Source organism: Canis lupus, chromosome 27 (genome assembly GCF_048164855.1).
Source record: "Canis lupus baileyi chromosome 27, mCanLup2.hap1, whole genome shotgun sequence".
NCBI lineage: Eukaryota > Metazoa > Chordata > Mammalia > Carnivora > Canidae > Canis > Canis lupus.
This window is the reverse complement of record NC_132864.1, coordinates 16,519,703-16,545,657: the sequence shown is the minus strand read 5'-3', so window position 1 is coordinate 16,545,657 and position 25,955 is coordinate 16,519,703. Positions and strand designations below refer to the sequence as shown.

The window sequence follows — 25,955 nt, the reverse complement described above, 5'->3', positions numbered from 1 at the left end:
AGTCACTATAATGACCAAGAGACCCCGACAGGACTTCCAAAGCCCTGATTGAAAACCACTGGACCTGACTCCTGACCAAAACGTCATCAATCCAAATGGAGGAAAAGGATCAAAGAGAGACAGACAGCAGCTGTTAAACAAACTGGCAGATAGGACACTTGGGTGGCTCAGTGGTTGAGCATCTGCCTTCGGCCTAGAGCATGATCCTGGAGTCCTGGAATTGAGTCCCACATCAGGCTCCCTGTGGGGAGTCTGTTTCTCTCTGCCTGTGTCTCTGTGTCTCTCATGAATAAATAAAATCTCTAAAAATAAAAATAAATAAAAATAAAATAAAAAAACTACAAGGGTGTATGTATTAGATGAGGTGGGGGAGGGGTGGTGATAAAGGAAAGAAGATTAATAAAATGTTAGTGAGTTTCAAAGTTGGGAAAAAGAAGGTCCATCACACTGTTTTCTCTACTTTGGAGTATTTGAAAGCTTCCATAATAAACGAAGGGGTTTTTTACAGGCAAATTAATAATAAAAATGTAAAAGCTCCCACTCGCTCTCCCTTCCCCGCCCCTTGGCCATGGCCTCCTGAAGGACAGAAAGGGAGCCGAGAAAGGCTGGCAGGCAGATGGTCTCCCTGGCTCTGATGCCATGAATAATTATTAAGACAGTGGTAACCACCTGGGCAGGATCCAAAAGCAAGCGTTCTACCCAGTCTGAATGAACTTCTGTTTTCCTTTGGCATCTGTCCTCTATGCAGAGGAACACTGCAATTTCTCATCAGGTCCTCTTTACTGCAAAGCCTATGGTGTCACCAGGCACCACAGGCAGGTGAAAGCCCCCACCCCCACCCCCATCATCATGCTGCACAGCCTGTCACCATTTCTATGCGATGGATTTGGGGCAGCTTGTCCTGAACGAGTCCACAGCATTGCCCAGGAATGAAGGGGCAGCTGTAGACCTGCATCACCAGAGAAAGTCCCAAATGATGGATAAGCACTTAGGAAGCTGACGGACAAAACCAACCCAAGATCTGGTCCTCTCCCGGCTGCCTGTTGTAAACCCAGACACCCCCTTCCTCTAAGAAGGTGGAGAATCAGTAGAAAAATGAATTAAAAGGCACAGTCCCTAGAGGAGAACAGTTTCTGACACAATTTGCTCACAAATTGAGCAAACAGTATAAAACAAATCTATAATTAAGTGTGGAATTAATTATGTGGTGTGGAATTTAGGGAGTGATATCCACGAAAACTCACTGAAGCAGGTTTCTGGGAAGAGCTGAGGCCTGATGCAGGTGAAGCATTTAAACAGGTCCAAGGAAGAAAGACACCTCACCAAGTTAGGGAAGGCAAGCAAACATGGCTAAGAGGCTAGAGTTAATAAGAGGTAAAGAAGACTGGCAGATAAGTCTAGAAGCTGTATACTAGGAAGTGGGGCAATGGGGTTAGATGCAGAGGGTCAGAAAAACAATGGTGGGCCTTAAAAACTGGGCAGAAGAATCTTTAACAGCTGAGTGAAAAGAAGCATGATGTAGCAGACTCGGAGTCAAGTCTACCTGATCACACCACAGAGCCAACCATTGCCCCACCCCCAGCCCCACCCCTGGGGACAAGTTTCTCACTTCTTTCCAGTTTCTTCATCAAAATGCAAAGGGTATGTCTCAGGTGGGAAATAGGGAGCCACTGATGGTTTCTGAGCACAAGAGGGACAGGAGAAATGCTGAGTGCAGATTCGTACAAAGGGTGGAGGGTGATACACAGAGGGGAAAAGAACAGCTTGTGTCTTCTGGGGTGATGAAAGCCTGTACCTCTGGCATCAGATGAGACTCTATCTCCACCACTGCCTACCTGGGCAGTCCCAAGCAGGTGCCTTAATCTCTCAGAACACATGGATGCAATGGAGATGACTTCCCTAGCCCAATATGCAGCACCAAGTAGACAATAAATGAAAGTTTTCTTCTGTTCTCTAAGAGCAGAAAGACATCAGAAAAGGAGAATCGATAGCATTTGGTGAATGGCAAGGTACAGTAGAAAGGGGATAAAGAGGAGGTAGGAGAGGTTCTGAAGACTCCAGCCTGTGGGGCCAATGTATAAACAGCATGAGCGCCAGAGACAGTGAAGTAAAAGGGGGCATTTGGTTTGAAGGGGGAAATAATAGGCTCCTATTCATATCTTCAAATATGAAGAGACAGGACAGCCAAGAAATGTGGAAAACATAATTTAAAAGGCAAAACCAGAGCTCAGAAGCAAGATAAACTTAGGGGTTAGCCAGAAAAGGATGAGAATGGATGTACTACCCAACGAAAAGCAAATTTTCAAGCCAAATGAACCATGTCCATGTCTTAGGGAACGGCCATAGTCAGCCAGTCCAGACCATGTCTTAGGGAACTGTCAAGTAGCTGGTCAAAAGAAGGGAAGGTAGAGAGCAACCAGAGGCACAGGGAGCGGGAAAGGGCCAAAACCAAGCCTATGCTGCCACAGGTCAGAGAAAGCAAGAGAAGGAAATTGTTGGAATGAGGAGCTGACAGTGGTCTCAAAAGCAGCACACAAGGGAAAAGGGGCTAAAGCAAAGACTATTGGTGTCACAATAAGAAAGCTGCTGGGATCTTCCACCAGTGCTCTCTTGGTATGTGGGAAGAAGTCCCATCCCAAGGTTAAACAGAGCAGGAGCTCAGAAGAAACAGAGGCCACAGCCATGGCCCGCTCAATGAGGAAGACAGAGGAGAATGGCAGACGCAGAAAGCAGCAAGGTCATTTAAGGGTGACAGGGAAGCCTGAGGCAGAGAGGAGGTATCTGTTCAAGGGCCTGAAAGCACCTTCAGTTCTTATTCTCTGTGAAGACACCGAGCTGCTCCAGCAAAAGGAAACAACTCTAAAGAGAAAAACCTGACACCAGAGGGGCAAAGAACAGAACAGAGAGAAATGCTGGAAGAGAAAGTCCAAAGGAAACAAAAGAATTTCCCCAGAATGGAGCATTAAGCTTGCAGAATAAAACCTCTAACCACTGTAGAGCTCTGCCCACAGGAAGGCACCAGAGCTTCTGTTAAGCAACTGGGAGCTCAGGCCTATGTGGAAAATCCTAGTTCCAGCTCAGGCCTGCTGTCCCAGAGCATTCTGAAGCACAAGGCCAGAGCCCTGGTTGGGGGCTCAACCACCAAGAGGAAGATGTCAGCTAGAGATCACCAGCAAGAATTATTATTCTAGACACAGCTTTGGGGTGCAGTTAAAGTCTTGTTTCCATAAAACTAACCGTCTCAAAGTAGAATTTATAGCTCCCTTGAGCAGGACGTAATCACTTTAAAGAAATCAAACCGGACTGTGGGTTTGAAGACAGGCATTAGCTCCTCCTAGAGACACGTCGGTTGGCAGAGCTGCTGGCAGAATCCAGGACATCTGTGTAGCTGTCAGGGAAATGACTGCAGCGCCCATGCAAGCTGAAAACAGCTTCAGACCACGACAGAGAGACGCTTGCGTAACAGAAGGAGGATGGGCTTGAAAAACAAAAATCAAATTACTAAGGAAAACAAGTTTAAAGCACTGGGAAAAAATAACCCCAGTTAATATGATGTGTAGGGTTTGTATGAGTGTGTGTTGTGGGTTTGTTGTTTTTTTTTTTTAAGTCAGAACAGGAGGTTCAAAGCTAAAATTTTTCTGAAATTCATTAACTACCATGCTGAATTAGATTCTCTTGGGCAAGTATGTAGAAGGGTCTTGAAGACTAAAATGTGCATTTACAACCCTCAAGCAGGGTCTCCACATGAAAAGTACACAGGAGTAAAGAGGAATATCTCAAAGCAAAGCCTGGAATATTCCTCCATACTTTGTAAGCATCAGAAAGCTGTTCCCCATTGAATACATACAGTCTGAATCCAATACCTCTCTCTCTCTCTCTCTCTCTCTACTAAAAAGAACTTATATTCAACACCCAATGCAAATACATCCTTTGTGTCTACTGTGAGCCAGGCTCTCCTGTAGTCTCTCCTGGGAGATACAGGAAACAACACAGGACTATTTGTTCTTCTGGGGCCCACAGACTGCTTTGGGTTCTTTTCAGAGATAATATGCACATGGCAGACTTATAATAGCAGAATCAAAGTATATCTCTTTATTTGTTCACCATTAGTTTAATTCGAGCAAAATCTCTCATTATTCCAACAGACTTAATGTCTTCTGCTTCTGTGAATTCATGGTACGAGAGACAAGCATGAAAACAATAGCCACATGGAGTGCCTGAAAACTCCAAGGAGAGCAAGGATTATAAAGTAAAGGGCTGCTACCTAGGTGCACCTGTAATAAGAACCAATCCATGGGATGCCTGGGTGGTCAGCAGTTGAGCCTCTGCCTTCGGCCCAGGGTGTGATCCTAGTCCAGAATCAAGTCCCATATCGGGCTCCCTGCATGGAGCCTGCTTCTCCCTCTGCCTGTGTCTCTGACTCTCTCTCTCTCTCTCTGTCTCTCATGAATAAATAAATAAAATCTAAAAAAAAAAAAAAAAAAACAATCCAGGTACGCAGACAGGGATCAGGGAAGGTTTCCCTGAGAAAATGACCCTGAAGCTGGGAACTGAGGAGCGTTAATAAGGTGAAGTGACAAAGGAACATTATCCTAGTATAATCCCACCCATAACATCATATGAACAATCATATTCCCATCAGATGTCTATCAGGCAGTTAGACGTCCAACTTTAACATTGTTCTTTCTGCCTTGAATGTTCTTTCTGAAGTTATCTCCATGGCTTGCTCTCTTATCTCCTTCGAAGTTCTGTTCAAATATCACTATATCAGAGAGACAGACTTGTGTAAAATGGTAATGCTCCCATTAGCACACCCTTCCTATCTGGCCCTATTTTATTGTCTCCACAGCATATATCACCTATATATCACCATCTCACATAACATTCACTTATTTGTTTACTCTCTGTCTCTTCCAGTTGACTATAAAGCTCCAGAAGGATAATAACTTCAATTTGCTTCCTGGTACATCCCCAGGCCCTAGAAGAGAACCCAGCATACAGTCTGTGCTTAATAACTATTTGGTGAATGAATGAATGAATCACGCCACTACCAATGTCTACTGTTGGGGGAAATATTTGGGGGACATCTGTCTAACTCCCTAGAACACTCTCTAACAACTGTTTTTCCTTACAGACTTAGTTGTTCTAAGTGATCATGTCCTGGGTACCACTCCTTGGACCAGATATGGATGGCAACTGAGCCAATGAGAATCCTAGACTTTGGTACAAAGACTAAAGTTGCTGGTTTCAACCTGTAAGGGACCAGAAGTACGGTTTGTAAGTCAAGAAGCTGAGGAATCTATGGAAGGAAACAAAGGATGAAGCAGGTATCTAGAGAGTAGGGATACTGGATACAGAGAGGGCAGCCAGATGGAGCAGGAGGGTGAAAGAAGGAGTGGCAGCTGAAATACTGTCAGCAGCAAGACTTCCACCCTGCACTTGGGTCTTGCAGTCAGATGGAATATCCAGGTTCAGCCCAGTGTACCCTGGCAGCTCAGGCCCAGCGGACTCCAAAGGGAAGAACGGGTGGAGAGAAAGTACACATACCCTATAAACGTGGCCATACAATACAGATCTCACCAAGATGCACAAAGGCTGAGTTCTGGTTTCAGGTAAAGCACATTGCAGGCACAAAATTCTAAGATCATAACCTGCCTTTTCATTTATGTAGTGAGTGCCTCGTTTTAGCAGAACTTTGCTCCATTACAACAAATCTAGAACTATTAGCTGCCTCTTCACATTCATAAGCAGAGAGATGTAGGAGATACAAGATGTGTACACAGAGCAAAAATGGGCAGTCTCTAGGAACAAAATCAGACTTGGGGTTACGACGTTTCGTCCAAACCCTAGAAGAAGATCAACAACCTGAATTTATTAATTTTTTTTTAGATTTTATTTATTAATTTATTCATGAGAGACACACAGAGAGAGGTAGAGACACAGTCAGAGGGAGAAGCAGGCTTCCCACAGGGAGCCCCATGCGGGACTCAATCCCAGAACTCCAGGATCATGCCCTGAGCTGAAGTCAGACGCTAGACCACTGAGTGACCCAGGTATCCCCTGAATTTCTTTTAGAAGCAAAGAAGAAAAGACCTAACCCAAAGAGCTTCATAAGAAGCTTGTATTTACATCCTTTGTATTTAAGGATGTATAAAATGCAGAAATAATCTCTAAGTGTCCTCTGGGGTAACATATCTGAAAGGACACACAGAGTTTTACAGATAACAGAGTTGGCCATAGAAACAAACAAAACACAGCTGTCAGAGTTAAATTACAAGAGGCATTGCAATTTAGAGTTCTGGTTCACTTTTAAAGAGCATGAGAACACACAGTAAGAAGAAACTGATCCCAAATGTATCACCTCCCAGGAAACAACTGAAATAATTGCTAAAATAATAATGCCTTGCTGTTGGGATCAAACTTCAGTTTCACAGGATTTAAAATATGAGTCTCTGCTTCCAAATATCTCATTTTTTCTTTAATGGTTTGATTCTGTTCTTAGCCATCCTCCCTTCACCCCAACGTTAAAGGGCATTTTTTAAGAATTAACTGGATTTGAGGGACGCCGAGACCGGTCAGTGGTTGAGCATCTGCCTTCGGCTCAGGGCATGATCCTGGTCCGGAGGTCAAGTCCCGCATGGGGCTCCCTGCAAGGAGCCTGCTTTTCTCTCTGTCTGTGTGTCTCTACCTCTTTTTCTGTGTCTCTCCATTAATAAATAAATCTTTTTTTAATTAATTAACTAATTAATTAACTGGATTTGAGAAGCAGGTACCTAAGAGACCCAGAAAGCAGACCATCAGCTATTATCTACCTTTGGTTATCAGATTTAACATTAATACTCTGATGTAGTGAATGATGCTTTATCACATCAGACTGATCTCTACAGAGAAGACATGATCTTGTTTTTTCCACTTCCCCGAAAAGCCAACTCAATCCCCCTCACCTTTTTTGTTAATAATGTATAAAAGATGACCTGAATTTGAAATGTCACAGAGTGAAACCACTAGGCCAGCAATTCAACCTTCTTTTTCCAAGGCCAGAAAAGTAAGGCTAGGAGTTCAAAGCTCATATCTTGACCCCACCAACAAGATCTCGAAAAACTCCTGCCACCACAAGCTCTCTGGGAAGGTCTGACTTTTTCCCTAAGCATTGCCTAAGTGAACTTAGTATTCAATAATCCACCACTATGACAGACACCCACTTCACTGTTGTCATTTTTTTTGAAAGTTCATAGTCACTATAAAGGAAGTGTGTGTATGAATGATCACCTGAGCTACCATTTTACAACAATGTGTCAGATGAACATGGATCTAGACTGAAAATAGCTCACTACGTCTTATTTTTACCAAGAAAGTTCAACATCTTTTAATTTTCTTTTTAAAAATTGTATTTATTTGACAGAGAGAGAGAGAGAGAGAAATCACGAGCAGGGGCAGAGGGAGAGCGAGAAACAGGCTCCTCGCTGTGCAGGGAGCTCGCCTCGGGACTCGATCCTGGGACTCCAGGATCATGCCCTGGGCCAAAGGCAGGCACTCAACTGCTGAGCTACCCAGGTGTCCTGAATAAATAAAATCTTTAAAAAAATAACAATATTTAATAATAATAATAATAATAATAATAATAATAATAAAAAGATGAGTGACAACTATTGTGTTTTTTAACATGCAACATTAAAAATGTTACTATTAGGGTGCCTGGGTGGCTCATTAGGTTAAGCTCCGCCTTCTGCTTAAGCCATGATCCTAAGGTCCTGAGCCCCATGTTGGGCTCCCTGCTCAAGGGGAGCCTGCTTCTCCTCTTTGTTGTTGCTGTTGTTGGAGAAAGCAGGGCTTTTGTCCTGAAAGTTCCTTATGGTTTGGATTTTGCTGAGTTGTGATTACTAAAAACAGTTTAATATTTTTTTCCAAAAAAAATATTTTTTTTCTACCCCCAAAGGTGATGATATTAAGAGGCAGGGTATCCTTCTAAAAGAAAGAGACCCCAGGGGCACCTGGGTGGCTCAGTCAGGTGAGCGTCTGATTCTTGACTTCAGCTCCGATCATGATCTCAGGGTCATAGTATCAAGCCCTGTGTCAGGCTCCATGCTCAGTGTGGAGCCTGCTTGGGATTCTCTCTCCTCCCCCACTGCCCCTCCCTACTGCCCTCCCTACCCCTGCTCACATGCATGTACACACACTCTTTCTCTAAAAAAGAGAGAGAGAGAGAGACCCCACAGAGCTCCCTCATCCCTTCTGCTATCTAAGCATACAAGAGTCTACAACCCAGAAGAGGGCCCTCACCTGACCATGCTAGCACCCTGATCTCAGACTTCCAGAACTATGAAAAATACATTTCTGTCTATAAACTATCCAGCCTGTGGTATTTTGCTACTGAAGACCGAGTGGACTACGATGAGGGAGAGGAAGAAGAAAGGGGGGAGGAAAGGATGGAAGGGAGCCAAAATATTAAGAGACATAAGACTTTTAAAAGAGAGGTATGTGTGAAGCATATCTAAATCATAATCCAACAAATTTTTTTAAATTTTTATTTATTTATGATAGTCACACAGAGAGAGAGAGAGAGAGGCAGAGACATAGGCAGAGGGAGAAGCAGGCTCCATGCACCAGGAGCCCGAAGTGGGATTCGATCCCGGGTCTCCAGGATCACACCCCGGGCCAAAGGCAGGTGCCAAACCGCTGCGCCACCCAGGGATCCCCCAACAAAATTTTTAATTATAAAACAAGTGGCATAATTTAGTTATATCTGATGAACTTGTGTTCTTTTCTTCTAGATGTGGAAGAGTATTTTGATTAATTTTTTAAGAATTCCATAAATACTGAAATATTTACAAGTAAAATAATAATTGGCAAAGTTGATAATGACATATGGCGGTTCTTTATACAAATCTATATAACACATTCAAAGTTTTTTCTTTTTTTTTCAAAGTTTTTTCTTAATCAAGTAGAAAAAGGCACTCTCCACACAAACTGCATGTTTGTGCACACATGTACACATGTCAATCAGGAAAATGTGAACAGTGAATGACACCCATTTAACATTGTTATTATTAATAGTTTTACATGTGAGAATGATATTCTGGTTTAAATCTTTTGAAATGAAATAGTTATACATGAAAAAACACCTGGGATTTGCTTCAAGATAAGACAAGGCTAAAAAAAAAAAAAAAAAAGATAAGACAAGGCTGGGGGCACCTTGGTGGCTCAAGCAGCTGAGCATTCAGCCTCTGGTTTTGGCTCAGGTCATGATCTCAGGGTTGTGGAATCCAGCCCTGGGTCAGACTCCATGCTCAGCATGGAATCTACTTGAGATTCTCTCTCTCCTTTTACATCTCCTCCCCACTCTCACTCACTCACTCTCTCTAAAAATGAATATATAGGGATCCCTGGGTGGCGCAGCGGTTTGGCGCCTGCCTTTGGCCCAGGGCGCGATCCTGGAGACCCGGGATCGAATCCCACGTCGGGCTCCCGGTGTATGGAGCCTGCTTCTCCCTCTGCCTGTGTCTCTGCCTCTCTCTCTCTCTCTGTGACTATCATAAATAAATAAAAAAAATTAAAAAAAAAAAATAAAAAAATAAAAATGAATATATAAAATCTTAAAAAAAAAAAAAGATAAGCCAAGGCTAGGGGAATCACTGAGGAGTAGCTAAAAAAGACTGGCCCTATATCAACAATTGTTAACGTTTGGTGATAGACACATTGCTGCGATTATGCTCTTCTCTCTGCTTTTGTATATATTTGACATTTTACATAATAAAAAGTTTTGAAAAATAGGTTCTTCATTCAAATTTTAATGCAAGGGCAGCCCCAGTGGCGCAGCGGTTTAGCGCCGCCTGCAGCCCAGGGCGTGATCCTGGAGACCCGGGATCGAGTCCCACGTCAGGCTCTCTGTGTGGTGCCTGCTTCTCCCTCTGCCTGTGTCTCTGCCTCTCTCTCTCTCTGTCTCTATGAATAAATAAAATAAAATCTTTAAAAAAAAAAACAAAACAAATTTTAATGCAAGGTTTGTAAAATGTCTATTTCATGAGGCTTTATACATGAAATGAATGAAATAAAGTGAAAGTAATTAAATGAATAGAAATGCTGCCCTTTATTTTTTCTGCTGGTGGGACAGAATCAAGGGAGCAGTGAGCTTGAGGTTTAAAAATTCTGACTCATTATGTTGATCATCACTGTCTTCCCTCTCTCAACTAGAAGCTCCTTAAAGACAGAAACCCTGTCCATCCTGTTCACCATCATGTCCTCAGCGATTAACGTAATACCTCGTATGAACGAATAAACCTGAGCTCAGGTTCTTGTGGAGCGAGGACTATAACTGTTCTATTCTGCACTCAACCTAAGTGCTATAGCACAATCAATATTTGTGGTATAGAGATTGGAGGATTTACTCAACCTCCCCAAGACTCAGGCTGCCCCCCTCTATAAAATGGAAATAACGTTTATCTCAACAAGTTTATTGGAACTACTGTGGTTTCAAGGAATTCATGTGGCCATTCATTCATTTCACAAATATTTATGAATTCTAAAGTCCTACAGAAAGTATGGAATAGTCAATCATTCCCATAAACAGAACAGTAATAAAACAATACAACGTTACCTTAATGTAAATATCCATCCATGGCTCCATTCATGGAGTTTCTACTGTGTACTAGGCACTGTGCCACATGCTAGGGGTAACTATTAAGGTAAGTATGGTACAATTCTTGTTTTTGAGGAGGTTTCCAATCAAATGGATAAGAAGAGAGAACGACATTACAATATGAACTGGTAAGTAACATACCAGAGGGAAACAGGAACACAGCACATTCCCTCTGGAGACATTCTCCTACCCAAGTTGGTTTCAGGAAAGAAATCAGTTCACTTAACTTCCCAAAGTTATAAATGTCAATTCCCAAATTAAAACCACCATGAGGTATTTCATTTTTATTTATTCACTGCAAGAAGGCTATAGATTCTTTCTAAAGAAGCCAGCCAATGCTGGAAATCTTCCAAAGGAATTAGATCCTTTTGTTTTTCTGTTTTTTTGCCAGCAGTCCAAACCAAAAGAGCCAAATGGAGCTATTGGCTCATCCATTTAATATTAACTGCCAACTCCCTTCTCCCAGAACACAATGCCCTTCTATTTCAAAGAAGCCCCCTCAGCAACTTGTGCCATGTCAATCAATGGCTGAATTAAGAAAGAATACAGATTCAAGTCTTTTATCCAATTCCAAATACAGGGCCAACTTTTCTCTCATTAAAAATAGTATTTTTAATAACGCAAGTTAAAAAGATTTTTTTTAATAACTTACCTCAAATTCTTCCCAAAAGCCTTGTTTGACTTTATCTGTGGTCTCAGCTAATTTGCTTAGTTCTCGAACCCGGCTTTCTATTTCAGCTGCATTGATACGTGTTGTGTTGAGGGGCTAATCAAATTCAGCAGTTGGTGTGAAATGAAGAAAGTATTACCAAAAAAAAAAAAAGGTGTTAATGCAAAAAAAAAAAATTTCCATGTTTATATTCATAAGGCAAGAGTAAGAAATTCAAAGGACATGGTAATTCACAATCAAAGTTTTCAAATACACTTTCACTTTCTTTTCTATTTTGTGAGGAAATCTTTCTTCAATCTCCACACATACTTTACTCCAGTAACATAAATTCAAACCTATTTTTCTTTATAAATAGACCACAACATTACTTAGAGAGATGATATAATCTGCCACTAGGTAAACTCTGAAATAGCAATAGCTCCAAAGTGAGTAAGGTAACCCAAAGTAACCAAAGGTAAATCTAGAATAAAAACTTGTTAAAAGCTTGCTTTAAAAACTCTAGGAGAAAAAAAATAATAAAAAATAAAAAAACTCTAGGAGGGGAACACCTGGGTGGCTTAGTGGTTGAGCATCTACCTTTGGTTCAGGTCGTGATCCCTGGTCCAGGATCAAGTCCCACATTGGGTTCCCTGCATGGAGCCTGCATCTCCCACTGCCTGTCTCTGCCTTTCTCTCTCTCTCTCTCTCTCTCTCTCTCTCTGCATCTCCCTCTGCCTGTCTCTGCCTTTCTCTCTCTCGAGATCTCTCTCTCTCTCTCTCTCTCTGCATCTCCCTCTGCCTGTCTCTGCCTTTCTCTCTCTCGAGATCTCTCTCTCTCTCTCTTTCTCTCTGTGTGTCTCTCATGAATAAATAAATAAAATCTTAAAAAAAAAAGACAAAACCTCTAGGAGGCCTTTTAGAGATACACATGGAGACAATCCTGGAAATGATGCAAGATCTGGAATTTGTTTCCAAACACTGAAGGAGGAGGACAGTGAATGTAGTAACAATGAAACAAGACTTGGTAAATTGATCAGTGTGTGTGTAAGTTCATGACACTATTCTACTACTCTATATTTGAAATATTCCATCAGGAGTTTTTTAACTCTATAAGGAGGTAAGAGTTTTAGCTCACCTGCTTAAGTTGTAGTACTGTGCCCAAAGTTTCCACCATGGGATTCTTCTTATAATGCTCCACAAGATCTGTCAAAGAGTCAAACCGTTCTCCTCCACCAACATCATATTTCAGTTCCTTTCAAGACCAAAAAAACAAACAAACAAAAAGTCCTGCTTATTATCTTTATGTTAAATTACTGTTTTTCCCAACTGAAGTATACAGACTGACTCTCACCCAAAGATCAAACAGCTATAGTAATACAAAGAAAAGGAAACGAGGACAATGGAAGGGCAAAGGCTGACCCAATGTGAAAGAGCTGACTGTGAGGTGTGAGATGCTCTAAGTATCTCTCAGCAACTCGAGTACAAAAAATTGTCCCCTTCATAAGTTAACTAAGTAGTTAAAGAAATGAAAAACAGTATTCTTTACTATTTACTTACATTCTAGGCTAAGCAACTATAAGGCAGGCTGCTGAAGAGAAGATAAGTAAACACTTCTCTCTGAAGCACAACAAATTCCAAGGCTGGGTAGGCAGCACTGAAGGCAAAATATACATGTCTCTACTTTCCTCTTGTAATGAAAATTTAAAAGGGAAATTATAAACAGAGACTAGGTAACTTTTTTCTAATAAGAAGATCAAAATAGGCTATTTAAAGGAAACAACAGGAAAGGATGTTATTATTATTACTAAGAAAATAGAATACCCTAGAAATGATATATGAAGATATTCAGGTACAATCTTTTATTTAAAAATAAAACTGATCGGGATCCCTGGGTGGCTCAGTGGTTTAGCACCTGTCTTTGGTCCAGGGCGCGATCCTGGAGTCCTGGGATTGAGTTCCGCGTCAGGATCCCAGCATAGAGCCTGCTTCTTCCTCTGTCTGTGTCTCTGCCTCTCTCTCTCTCTCTCTCTTTATCATGAATAAATAAATAAAATCTTTAAAAAAATAAAAATAAAACTGTGATGGGAGTGTGGGGAAGAAGTATTTTCAGAATGACAAAGGACTTCTGAAAATCCATTCTTCCATAAAAGCAACAAAAACACTAATAAAAACTGTCATCAGAGGTGCCTGGATGGCTTAGTCGGTTAAGCATCTACCTTCGGCTCAGGTCATGAGCCCTGCAAGAGAGCTTCTCTCTCTACCCCTCCCTCCTCTTTGTGATCTGTCTCTCTCTCATGCTTTCCCTCTCTCAAATAAATAAAATCTAAAAAAAAAAAAAAAAAAAAAAAGCTCTCATAATATTTCTCAGAACCCTGGAAATTAACCAAGAACTGCAACAGTCCAAGAAACATTTATTCAAGAAAAATGACTAAGGAGCAAACCGTAGCATTTTAACTTGCCCTATATTCCCATGTATCTCTCTTCAGCTCTTCTATAGCCTTGAAAACAAACAGCCTCATAACCACAGTAGCTATGAAAGCCAGCAACCTAGCACAGCTACAGAGGACAGAATGAATTTAGAGCTCTCTCATGGGACCTATCCCCAGAGAATAATCCCTCCAGGCAAACCTTGTTTCACTGTACTTTGCTTTATTGCGCTTTGCTGATATATATTTTTTACAAATTAAAGGTTTGTGGTAACCCTCCATCAAGCAAGTCTATTGGTACCATCTTTCCAACAGTATTTGCTCACTTTGTGTCTCTGTGTCATATTTTGGTAATTCTTTCAGTATTTCAAACTTTTTCATTATTATTATATTTGTTATGGTGATCCATAATCAGTGATTATAACTCACTGAAAGCTCATATGATGGTTAGCACTTTTTAGCAATCAAGTATTTTTTAATGTTGTCTCCCAAAAAAAGTATATTGTCTATTTTTTCAGACATAATGCTACTGCACACTTAATAAACTACAGTATAGTATAGCATAAACGTAACTTTTATATGCACTAGGAAACCAAAAAATTCATTTGACTTGCTTTATTGCCATATTAATTTTACTGTAGTAGTCTAGAATTAAATCCATAATATCTCTGAGATACACCTGTATTTGGCCTGGTTAGCAGCTCCCTGAAAAAGTCCTGTTTTCAGAGCCTGTGTTTATTTGACCTGACTTAGAGCTCACTTAGTCCTGTCTTCAGGGGATCTGCTAAAAATAATCAACAGCAACTGTTTAGTATCACAGTAGCCTGCAGTGGGGAATACCAGTTAAGGCAAATAAGAGACTGACCAAAAGGAAAGAAGGAAAATCTAGGCAATGTCTACAGAGGGCTTGGAAAACTTCTAACATAGAGAGGCAAACCAAAACACAGATTGTTAATTATAGAGAACTATTGGTTACTAGAGGGGAGGCAGGTGGGAGGATGGGGGAAATAGGTAATGGGAATTAAGGAGTGTACTTATTGTGAGAAGTACCAGCCTTTGTACGGAAATGCTGAATCACTATATTGTACACCTGAAACTATTATACTGTATGTTAACTAACTGGAATTTAAATTAAAAGTAAAAGAAAAAAAAAAACTCTAACATATTCTCAAGAAGCTAGAAGGCTATGTGTATGTGCAAGGCCATGTGAAGTCCAGGGAAGATCCAAGAAAACCCTAATCTTCACCTCTAGCTCATCCTGAAGTTCTGTGCAAACAGAAAGTGAAGGCTAAGACAGTGTTATAATCTGCCAGAGCAATGAAACCGTGCCCCAATACACACACACACGCACACACACAGCCCCCTTGGCAAAGGCTGGGAGACCTAATGATTAAGGAAATCTTAAGGAAATCTCAGTCCAATCATTAACTGACCACTAAGCTAACCAAGCAAAGACTTCAGTGGCTACTCATGGCAAAGAATAAAGGAAAGTCACGAAACACAGAAAGAGCAACAATAACTACAGCAACAATAAAAAGTAGCAAAAACAAACCCTGGAAAAGAGGTCATCTAATTTCCAGAATCACCATATTACTTAAAATGTCTTGTTTCCAACAAAAAAATTAGGAAACATGCAAAGCAACAGGAAAGTATGGACCAAACATGGGGGGTCGGGGGGAGTACTCAATAAACACTATCCTTGAGAAAGCCCAGATAAAGAATTGAAATCAACTAGTATAAATATTTTAAAAGAACTAAAGGAAACTGTACTTTATAAATTAAAATATGAGGATGTTGTCTCACCAAATAGAGGGTATCATAAACATCTATACACAAATGTTTATGTGTACATAAACAGCACTATTCATAATAGCCAAAATGCCCATCAATTCTTTTAATGAATGAACAAAATGTACTCCAGCCACACAATGGAATATTTGACAATAAAGAGTTTGTTGGCATACACCACAATATGGAAAAACCTTGTATGTAAAGTAAAAGAAACCAATGTAAAAGCCACATTTTATAATTCCATCTATATGAAACATCCAAAACAGGCAAATCCATAAAAATAAAAAAAAGATTAGTGGATATCAAGAGCTGGAAGGAGGAGAAATAATGAGGTAATGAACACAGGGTTTCTTTTTGGGGTGATGAAAATGTTCTGGAATTAGGGTCAGTGGTTGCATAATATGTGCATATACCAAAAATCACGAAACTGTCCAATTTATTTTTTTTGAAACTGTCCAATTTAAAAGGGCGAATTGTACAGTATGGAATCGTACCTCAATAAAGCTGGGTTCTTAAAATATATATGTGATTTAAAAACAATCAATAAGTCAATAAGTGAATTGACTTATATTTTTAGGAAACTATGTCAAAACAAAGTTTGACATAGACATAGTTGACGAAGAATCAACCTCCTTAATCCTATTACCACATTAAAAACAATAAATAGGGAAGCCCGGGTGGCTCAGCGGTTTAGCACCGCCTTCAGCCCAGGCTGTGATCCTGGAGTCCAAGGATCGAGTCCCACGTAGGGCTCCCTGCATGGAGCCTGCTTCTCCCTCTGCCTGTGTCTCTGTCTCTCTCTCTGTGTCTCTCATGAATAAATAAATAAAATCTTAAAAAAAAAAAAAAAACAATAAATAGTGAGTTCAGGGGCACCTGGCTGTTTCAGTCAGTGGAGCTTCACCTCAGGGTTGTAAGTCTGAGCCCCATGTTATGTGTAAAGATTACTTAAAAATAAAATCAAGAAAGAAGGGAGAGAGGGAGGGAGAAAGAAAAGGAGGGAGAAAAGAAGGAAGGAAGGACAGGAGGAAGGAGGGAAGGAAGAAAGGAAGGGGGAAGGAGGAAAGGAAGGAAAGAGAGGGAGGGAAGAGAGAGAGAGAAAGAGAGAAAGAAAGAAGGAGTTCAATTTTCCCAGCGTTAATGCAAGAACTCTGGACTATGAATGCAGTCATATGCCACACTGGGAGAATCGGAGAAGCTGAGGCCATCACTTCCGAAACATGGCGAATGAGGCTGACTCCAGCAAAAACAGATTAGCCAGTACGGGGCAAAAGGTGATACACTGAGGCATGACTTAATCTGCCAGCGAGAGACTGGAAATAATTTAATAAAGTTCTGAAACAATGAAACAATTATAATAAATAATGTTCTAAAAGCATATACACCTATGATTGGAGGAGCCAGGAGATTCTGACCAGAAGTGATGTCCGTCTTCCTCCAGCAGAAGAATCACCCAAAGACGACATTCTGCCAGACGGGTAGTTCAAGTGGGATCTTACCTGACAACGGATCATGACATGGGTCACTTTAGACTTGCCATCATTGCTCTCCCCTTTGTCATCACCAGTGCGGACAGAGAGAACAAAATCTCCAGGGTGGCTCTGGCTCTCTCGTACCAGGAAGCTACCGTGTTTTCCTTTCTCAGTTAGTAATTTCTCTGCTTCTTTCCCAGACAGGTGTCCATGAAACCACCTAAAATGAAATGTTGATTTTAAATGAAAAATCAATGGAGTTCTGCCACAGGTTCATAGTATTCTTTCACAAAACTACTATATAGAGCCATCTCTCCTGAACACAGTTAAAAAACAGACTCATTCCTCTAAGAGACTGGCCAATCCCACATGAGACAACATGCTTTCCAAACAGGCAGGAAAAAAATGAGAAAGATGTTAAGAATAATCATTAAACTTTTTAAATGGGCCCACAGTCATTTGTAAACAAATGCCCTCACTCTTTCCTATTTTCTTTTGAATCTCCCATCTTTTAAAAATGCACTTTGCCATTTCTCCATGCCCTACCGTAAAAGGACTATTGAATCACAGTCGTTTAAAGAAATTAAAATACTGGCGCCTGGGTGGCTCAGTCAGTTAAACATCTGCCTTAAGCTTGAGTCATGATCTGGGGGTCTTGAGATCAAGCCCCACATCTGGCTCCCTACTCAGGAGAGGGTCTGCTTATTCCTCTGCCCCTTACCCCCCACTCCCTGCTCGTGCCTTCTCTCAAGTAAGTAAATAAAATCAGAAAGGAAGAAAGGAAGAAAGGAAGAAAGAAAGAAAGAAAGGGAGGGAGGGAGGGAGGGAGGGAGGGAGGGAGGGAGGGGAAAGAAAAGAAAAGAGAAAAGAAAAGAAAAGAAAAGAAAAGAAAAGAAAAGAAAAGAAAAGAGAAAAGAAAAGAAAAGAAAAGAAAAGAAAAGAAAAGAAAAGAAAAGAAAAGAAAAGAAAAGAAAAGAAAAGAAAAGAAAAAAGAAAAGAGAAAGAAATTAAAATAAGGTGGTCATGGTAGAAACAAAAAAATCGGGCAGCCCGGGTGGCTCAGTGGTTTAGCACTGCCTTGGGCCCAGGGCCTGATCCTGGAGACCCGGGATCGAGTCCCACGTTGGATTCCCTGCATGGAGCCTGCTTCTCCCTCTGCCTGTGTCTCTGCCTCTCTCTCTCTGTGTCTCATGAATAAATAAATAAAATCTTAAAAAAAAGAAAAAGAAAAAAAATCATTTGAATGTTTGTCCTTGCTTTGGTATGTGAACATTACATTAAAAAATTTTCATTATAAATTAATTTAAGCACTCCAAATTCCTTAATATTTCCAACCAATACTTCAACAGCTTCCAAGTTTGCTGTCAGTATCTTTAGACTGTATGCTGGGTTATCATTTCTAAAGCATATAATATTTATGGAAAAGCTGAAGGATTTTGCTAAAAAAATGAATTCCCATGCCGCCCAACCAGAAATAGCAATATACTACATTTGAAAGGAGCCCAGCAATCTGCATTTTTACCCAGTACTCGAGAGTCCTGATGCGGGTCACGAGAGGACAGATTTTGAGATATCACTCTAGGATACTATAAAAAAACATTTTAACAGGGCATCTGGCTGGCTCAGTCAGAAGAGCCTGTGACTCGTGACCTTGGGGTCATGAATTCAAGCCCCATGTTGGGGATAGAGATTAAATAAATAAACAAACAAACTTTTTAAAAAACCTTCACATAGTTATATTAATAATGTGGCTTTTTCCCTCAGGATCTTGATAAGAAAGCAAGCACTAACTATCATGGCAGATAGTGCTAGTGTAGTGGCTCATCACTAGAGGAATATACAGTGAATTGTTTTTCATCCACCCTCAAATGAACAGAGTAAAATTCAGAAATAAACTGAGTTGGCAAACAGCCTTTTGCTTGAAGTTATAGTATAGCTAGAGAAATTATCTGCCTGTAACAGCACTGACATGAAGATGCAAGTTGAAGAGACCTACCTGAAGATACAAAATATACAAACCTAATTAAGTAGACCCTGAGTTTGTACTGAGTCAGAGAGGAGAGTGGGAATGTAGAAAACCAATAAAATCAATAAAAATAAGTCAAGTCTCAGCTTTCATCAGCTTAGTTCCAAATCAAGCGAAAGATGATCTCAGAAATAACGTAATTCCCTCTAAGCAAGGTCATTCTCCCACATTTGTGGATATAACAGAACAGAACTGATGAAAAATCTGACCCTCTGCAAGCTCTGACTTTCAGCTTCTGAGCTTAAACTGACATCTGTTGGTGGCATGGCTGAATAGCTGATGGGGAGCTGCTACAGGGAACTGCTGCTGTTTGGGCGCCTCCATTAGCACTTATTTTCCTCTCCTAATTCTTAAAGATTATGGGCTCGAATTCAATAATCTTAAAATTACTGCATGTACCAAGTATATACAGGAATAGTCTGTGACCCCTGCAAAATTAAGCATAAGGAATGTTAATCGAAACTTTCACCAGAAAAAAGGCACTCTGAAAATAATTTCATCCTATGATTCTTGCTTCAGTAAAACTTACTTAGTTGCAAAGATTACAACTTGAGAAACAGGTAAAGCCAAAGCCCCGTAATGCATTCGTAGAACACCTATGGCATGGAAGAGGTGCATTAAACGTCACTGACCTTTCAGAGGTAGGATCTGCACAGTTCAGAGGATATTTAAGCTCAATAACATCTCCATTCTTCTCTTTTAATTGTCCGTGATGTTCCATATAATACTGGACCAACTCAGCCAACGTGGCAAACTTTTCCCCTCCATACAAGTCATAGTAATCACCAGTGTTCTGAATCTTGATGTGGGTGACAGCGCCATTTCTTCTAAAAGAGTCCATTAGGGGGAAAACAAAAACTAATAAAGAGCTACACTAGTAAAAATGGATCTCACATTTTATATCAGATTTCACCTAAACATTGAAACATACCCAAGGAGCCAGTTTACAAGTCAACCATTTCAACACAAAGGCTTTGTTGCCTGGCTCCTTTCCCTTGTACAACTTCTATTTTGGAAGTCTGACCGAAATGCATATATTAAGTGGCAATAATTTTTCTCATCAGTAATTAATCGAGACACATAAAGTTAGGGATTCCTGGGTGGCTCAGCGGTTGGGTGTCTGCCTTCGGCTCAGGGCATGATCCTGGAGACCCAGGATGGAGTCCCACATCAGGCTCCCCTCAGGGAGCCTCCTTCTCCTTCTGCCTGTGTCTCTGCCCCTCCCTCTGTGTCTCTCATGAATAAGTAAATAAAATCTTAAAAAAAAAAAAAAAAAGACACATAAAGTTAAACATCTATTTTCTAATCCAGTAAAACCACTCATAAGTATTTTGCACCCCCCCCCCAAAAAAATGAAACTGTATAGCTACCCAAGGACTTGTAGAAGAATATTATTGCAGCTTTATTTGAGATAGAAAAATCCTGGCAACTCAAACATTTATCACCAAAATGGACAAATAAATAGTTACATATTCAGACCACAGAACACTGCACAGCAATTAAAAAAAAAAACACACTGATACATACAATTACATGGATAATCTCAAAAACTTTACGTTAAGAGAAAGAAACCAGGGGTGCCTGGCTGGCTCAGGAAGGGGAGCATATGACTCTTGGTCTTGGGGTTGTGAGTTTCAAGGCCCACGCTGGGTATAGAGATTACTTAAAAATAAAACCTTTAAAAAAGAGAGAGAGGGCAGCCCGGGTGGCTCAGTGGTTTAGCGCTGCCTTCAGCCCAGAGCCTGATCCTGGAGACCTGGGATTGAGTCCCACATCGGGGTCCCTGCATGGAGCCTACTTCTCCTTCTGCCTGTGTCTCTGCCCCCCTCTGTCTCTCATGAATAAATTAAAAGAAAAAATAATAAATAAAAATAAAAGAGAAGAGAGAGAGAAGCCAGACACAAATGAATATATACTGTATGACTTCAATTGTCAATGAAATTGTAGAATAAGCAAAACTAGTCTACAGGGTTTGAAATGAGAACAGTGGTAGCTACGCAGAAGGAAGGAGATTAGAAATGGACACAGAGGAATCTTCTAGAGTGATAAAAATATTGTGACTGTACTGTTGGTTACATATATAGTTGTCAAAATTCATGTCATGGTGCACTTATGATACTATATATAATTGTACCTTAAATAATCACTTTAAGAACAATTGAGGGATCCCTGGGTGGCGCAGTGGTTAAGCACCTGCCTTTGGCCCAGGGCACGGTCCTGGAGACCCGGGATCGAATCCCACGTCAGGCTCCCAGTGCATGGAGCCTGCTTCTCCTTCTGCCTGTGTCTCTGCCTCTCTCTCTCTCTCTCTGTGCACTATCATAAATAAATTAAAAAAAAAAAAGAACACAATTGACAGTTTCCAGCATAAAATGGCTAAAATGCTATCCTACTGAGTTGACAAAACATTGACCAAAAGTTTCTAAAACTTGGTATTTTAGTTAGCTGAAGCAGTCTGTGACTTCCATTCAGTTTTCTGAGCAAATGAGTACATCACAAGGACACCCATTATTACCTTGGGGGGTAAACCCCCCACCCCCACCCCACAAAGGACCAGGCACTTCTAAAATGATAACGACTGACCTTAGTCTGACCCTGTAGCATTATTGATGAAGCTTCTGGAAAATATAAACACATTTCTACCAAAGGAAAAAAAACACGGGAACTAAAGAATATAAGAAAAACCATCCCATAATGTTACTGACAATACTCACTTCTAATTTTTGGTGACAACATTTTCCAGTAAGTGAAAAGAGTCCTTCGGGTCACCCTCCTCCCAACTGTATCTAATTCTACTTTAACACTTGAGCTTCCCATTTCTAGCCTTTACTTAATGACATAACACAAAAAAAGATATTTCAGGGGATGCCTGTGTGGCTCAGTGGTTGAGCATCTGCCTCTGGCTCAGGTAGTGATCCCAGGGTCCAGAGATCGAGGCCCCCACATCAGGCTCCCCACAGGTAGCCTGCTTCTCCCTCTGCCTATGTCTCTGCCTCTCTCTCTGTGTCTCTCATGAGTAAATAAGTAAAATCTTCAAAAAAAACAAAAAAAAAAGATATTTCAGGTATGAGCTACATTAATATACAGACACAGAGATGGATTTCAAAAATATAATACTACATGAAAGAAACACAATGTAGAATGATATGCTCAGCATGTATCATTTATGAAAATATAAGCACACAGACAAGTAATACTATATATTATTCAAGATACAGATCTACATACACACATATATGTTATATATCTTTTTTAAAGATTTTATTTATTTATTCATGAGAGACAGAGAGAGAGAGAGAGAGAGAGAGGCAGAGACACAGCCAGAGGGAGAAGCAGGCTCCACGCAGGGAGCCCGACATGGGACTCGATCCCGGGTCTCCAGGGTCAGGCCCTGGGCCGAAGGCGGCGCTAAACCGCTGAGCCACCTGGGCTGCCCTATACATTATATTTTATTACCATAAAGATATTATTTCCATGTAATGTTACTATATTACAAATATACACATATATACTATTTTTTAATGGATTAGAAGTACAACAAGCTCATGAAAGTAGCTGCCAATAGGACAAAAGGAAGAATAGGACCAAGAATGGTGAATAAAGGGAAATTTTGTTTTATTTTATATTCTATTTTGAAGGAAAAAATGACTGGCAGGAAAAACAACATGGATAATTTGCATAATTTTATTTTTCTGCGTTTCCTTTTCCTCAAAATTAAAAAGGGAGAGTGAGAGGACAAGGGGGAAAGGAAAAGGGATCTTCCTTGACAAACTGAATGAATATAAGGCAACATGATGATCAATTTTTAAGCATGGGCACATAACACAAAGGTTAGACTGCACAGAACCAGAACACATCATACATGCTTGCATACATGCACACACAGAGGAATGTGCACATATATGACAGTGTCTGTATGATATATGAAGAAAAATAAAAAATGAAACTTGGCAGGGCTGCACAGTCATTAAAAGCAGTGGTTCTAAGAGTTCACAAAAAAGATAGTAAAAATGGTCATTAAACATATTAAAGGATGTTAAATTTCAATCCTGAGAGAAATAAAAATTAAAAAATAAAAATTCACAGAGATACTATTTCTCACCTATTAAGTTAATAAAAAAGAAAAGCGGGATCCCTGGGTGGCGCAGCGGTTTGGCGCCTGCCTTTGGCCCAGGGCGCGATCCTGGAGACCCGGGATCGAATCCCACGTCGGGCTCCCGGTGCATGGAGCCTGTTTCTCCCTCTGCCTATGTCTCTGCCTCTCTCTCTCTCTCTCTCTCTCTCTCTCTATGTGACTATCATAAATAAATTAAAAAAATAAAATAAAATATTTAAAAAAAAAATAAAAAAAATAAAAAAATAAAAAAGAAAAGCTTGACCACACTCAAATGGTGAAGCTGTGGAAAAATAGGCCCCTCATATATTATTGGTGGAAGTACAAAATGACACAATCGCTACGGAAAAGAATTTGAAAAAACTATGCTATCATAGCATTTACTCTCTGCCCCAATCACCTCACTCTCAGGAATTCACCCTGAAAACAGATTTTCAAAAGCACAAAACATATGCAAAATGTGATCACATTCACTGGAGCCTTATCTATCACTGTTAAATAACTATTAGAAAAAACTGACTTAAAAAAAAAAAAAGAAAGAAAGAAAGAAAAAACTGACTTCTCATCTATAGGTATCCCTAGGGAAATTGTAGAAAGGTATATGCTATTCAGTTGACTACAAAAATGAGAAAGATCATTAAAAGATTTCTATAAGTGAAAAAAGTAAACTATAAAGATAGTATTCGGGGATCCCTGGGTGGTTCAGCAGTTAGGCGCCTGCCTCGGCCCAGGATGTGATCCTGGAGACCCAGGATCAAGTCCCATGTCGGGCTCCCTGTGTGGAGCCTGCTTCTCCCTCTGCCTATGTCTCTGCCTCTCTCTCTCTCTCTCTGTGTGTGTGTGTGTGTGTGTGTCTCTATGAATAAATAAAATCTTTATTAAAAAAGTGAAAATAAAAAATAATGATGAGGCCAGAGAATTACAGTACACTGGATAAAAAAAGAAAAAGGGATGCCTGGGTGGCTCAGCGGTTGAGCATCTGCCTTCGGCTCAGGGCATGATCCCAGGGTCCAGGATAGAATCCCACATCAGGCTCCTTACAGGGAGCCTGCTTCTCCCTCTGCCTATGTCTCTGCCTCTTTCTCTCTCTGTGTCTCTCATGAATAAATAAATAAAATATGTAAAAAAAAAAAAAAGAAGAAAAAGTATCATTATAAATCCATAGTGATTCTCCAAAATATAAAGGGGGAGGGAAGGTTGGAGCATTTATTTATAGAAGAATGACAACTAATAAATGTAGAAATAACAGAATTAGAGGGGTGCTTGGGTGGCTCAGTCAGTTAAGTGTCTGCTTTTGGGGGTCCTGAGATCATCCTGCATTGGCTCTTGTTCACCAGGGAGTCTGCTTCTCCCTCTGTCTCTCTGCACTTGCCCCCCACCGCTCATGCGCTCTCTCTCAAATAAAAAAAAAAAAAGAAAATCTTTAATTTTTTTTATATTTTTTTAAGATTTTATTTATTTATTCATGAGAGACCCAGAGAGAGAGAGGCAGAGACACAGGCAGAGGGAGAAGCAGGCTCCACACAGGGAGCCCGATGTGGGACTTGATCCCAGGATTCCAGGATCACGCCCTGGGCTGAAGGCAGGTGCTAAACCGCTGAGCTACCCAGGTGTCCCAAATAAAATCTTTAAAAAAAAAAAGAACAGAATTACAAAAATAAGTTTCAGGCACCAATATGATTTATTCAGACAAATTTCATCAACATATGGTAAAAACATGAAATAAAAAAATGTTGGGGAAAAAGATACAAACTATCATCCCTCAGATCACTTATTAATCACTAAAAGAACAAAGCATCTTTGTAATAAAAAAATCTGGCAAACACCAGAATCAAGTGATTAAACTGAGTATCACCAAAAGATGGGGCAAATAGACATCCTGTGCTTCCTCCTGTCAAATAATGGGATGGATCCAGCATCACCTCTGGAGTGTGCTTGCCAAAATGTTTTATCTCTGTAAAAATGAGAAAACAATCAGTGAATTGAGATTGGAGGACAACCTTAGAAGCGACCGGCCAAAAAGCCAAAAGATGGAGATTAAAAAAAAAGGTGAGAGAGACCAGAAACATAAAAATTAAATGCAATAAATGATCCTTGACTAGATCCTCCTGACTCTAGTCTCAGGGTGGGGGAGGGTGGAAAGTGAGGAGACTTTCAACTGCTTCAAAAGCCATTACTAAAATAAGGGAAATCCAAATACACATGATATATTATATATTAGACAATATTATTAAAGCAAGGTTAAAATGTATTACCTATAACGATTTTGTAGTTATACAGGAGAATGCCTTTATTTGATATACACTAAAGTATTTAAAGATAAAACCAGGGGCAACTGGCTGGCTCAGCTGGAAGAGCATGTGACTCGATCTTGGGGTTGTGAGTTCAAGCCCCACATTAGGTGTAGAGATTACTTAAAAATAAAATCTGTAAAAAAATGTTTTAAATAAAATAAAGGTAAAATAAATATCCTGATTATCTGCAATTTATTTTCAAAAAGTTCAGGGGGAAAAAAGTACATACACATACTCAGAAAGGGCAAGCATGACAAAATGCTGACAGGTGAAAACAATGTGGGTGTTCACTATATTCATCTTTCAAGTTTTCTATAGGTCAGAAATTTTTCAAAACAAAAAGTGGAGGACAAAGGGGAAAAAATCCCACCAATTCCCTAGTCCTGGTTCTGTCACTGACTAGCTGTGAGACCAGCTAACTAACTTAACCTCTGTGCCTCAGCTTACTCACCTGGAAAATGAAGATAATTATGAAGATAATTATTCCTCAGTTGTTGGGAAAATTAAATACAATGATATGTGTAGAGTGCTTGACACAACAGCCTGG

The 25,955-nt window shown here is 40.3% G+C and overlaps 1 protein-coding gene across 2 annotated transcripts in view; it reads right to left on the bottom strand.

Annotated features, from left to right (window-relative positions):
- PTPN11 (protein tyrosine phosphatase non-receptor type 11) overlaps positions 1 to 25,955 on the bottom strand; it is an 83,038-nt gene that overhangs the window by 37,614 nt on the left and 19,469 nt on the right. For both annotated transcript variants that reach the window (XM_072802588.1, XM_072802589.1), the window contains exons 3-6: positions 19,633 to 19,827; positions 17,002 to 17,194; positions 12,421 to 12,537; positions 11,289 to 11,402 (exon numbers count right to left, since the gene is read on the bottom strand). In XM_072802588.1, the coding sequence (XP_072658689.1) occupies positions 11,289 to 11,402; positions 12,421 to 12,537; positions 17,002 to 17,194; positions 19,633 to 19,827 (619 nt within the window). The remainder of the gene's footprint in view (positions 1 to 11,288; positions 11,403 to 12,420; positions 12,538 to 17,001; positions 17,195 to 19,632; positions 19,828 to 25,955) is intronic.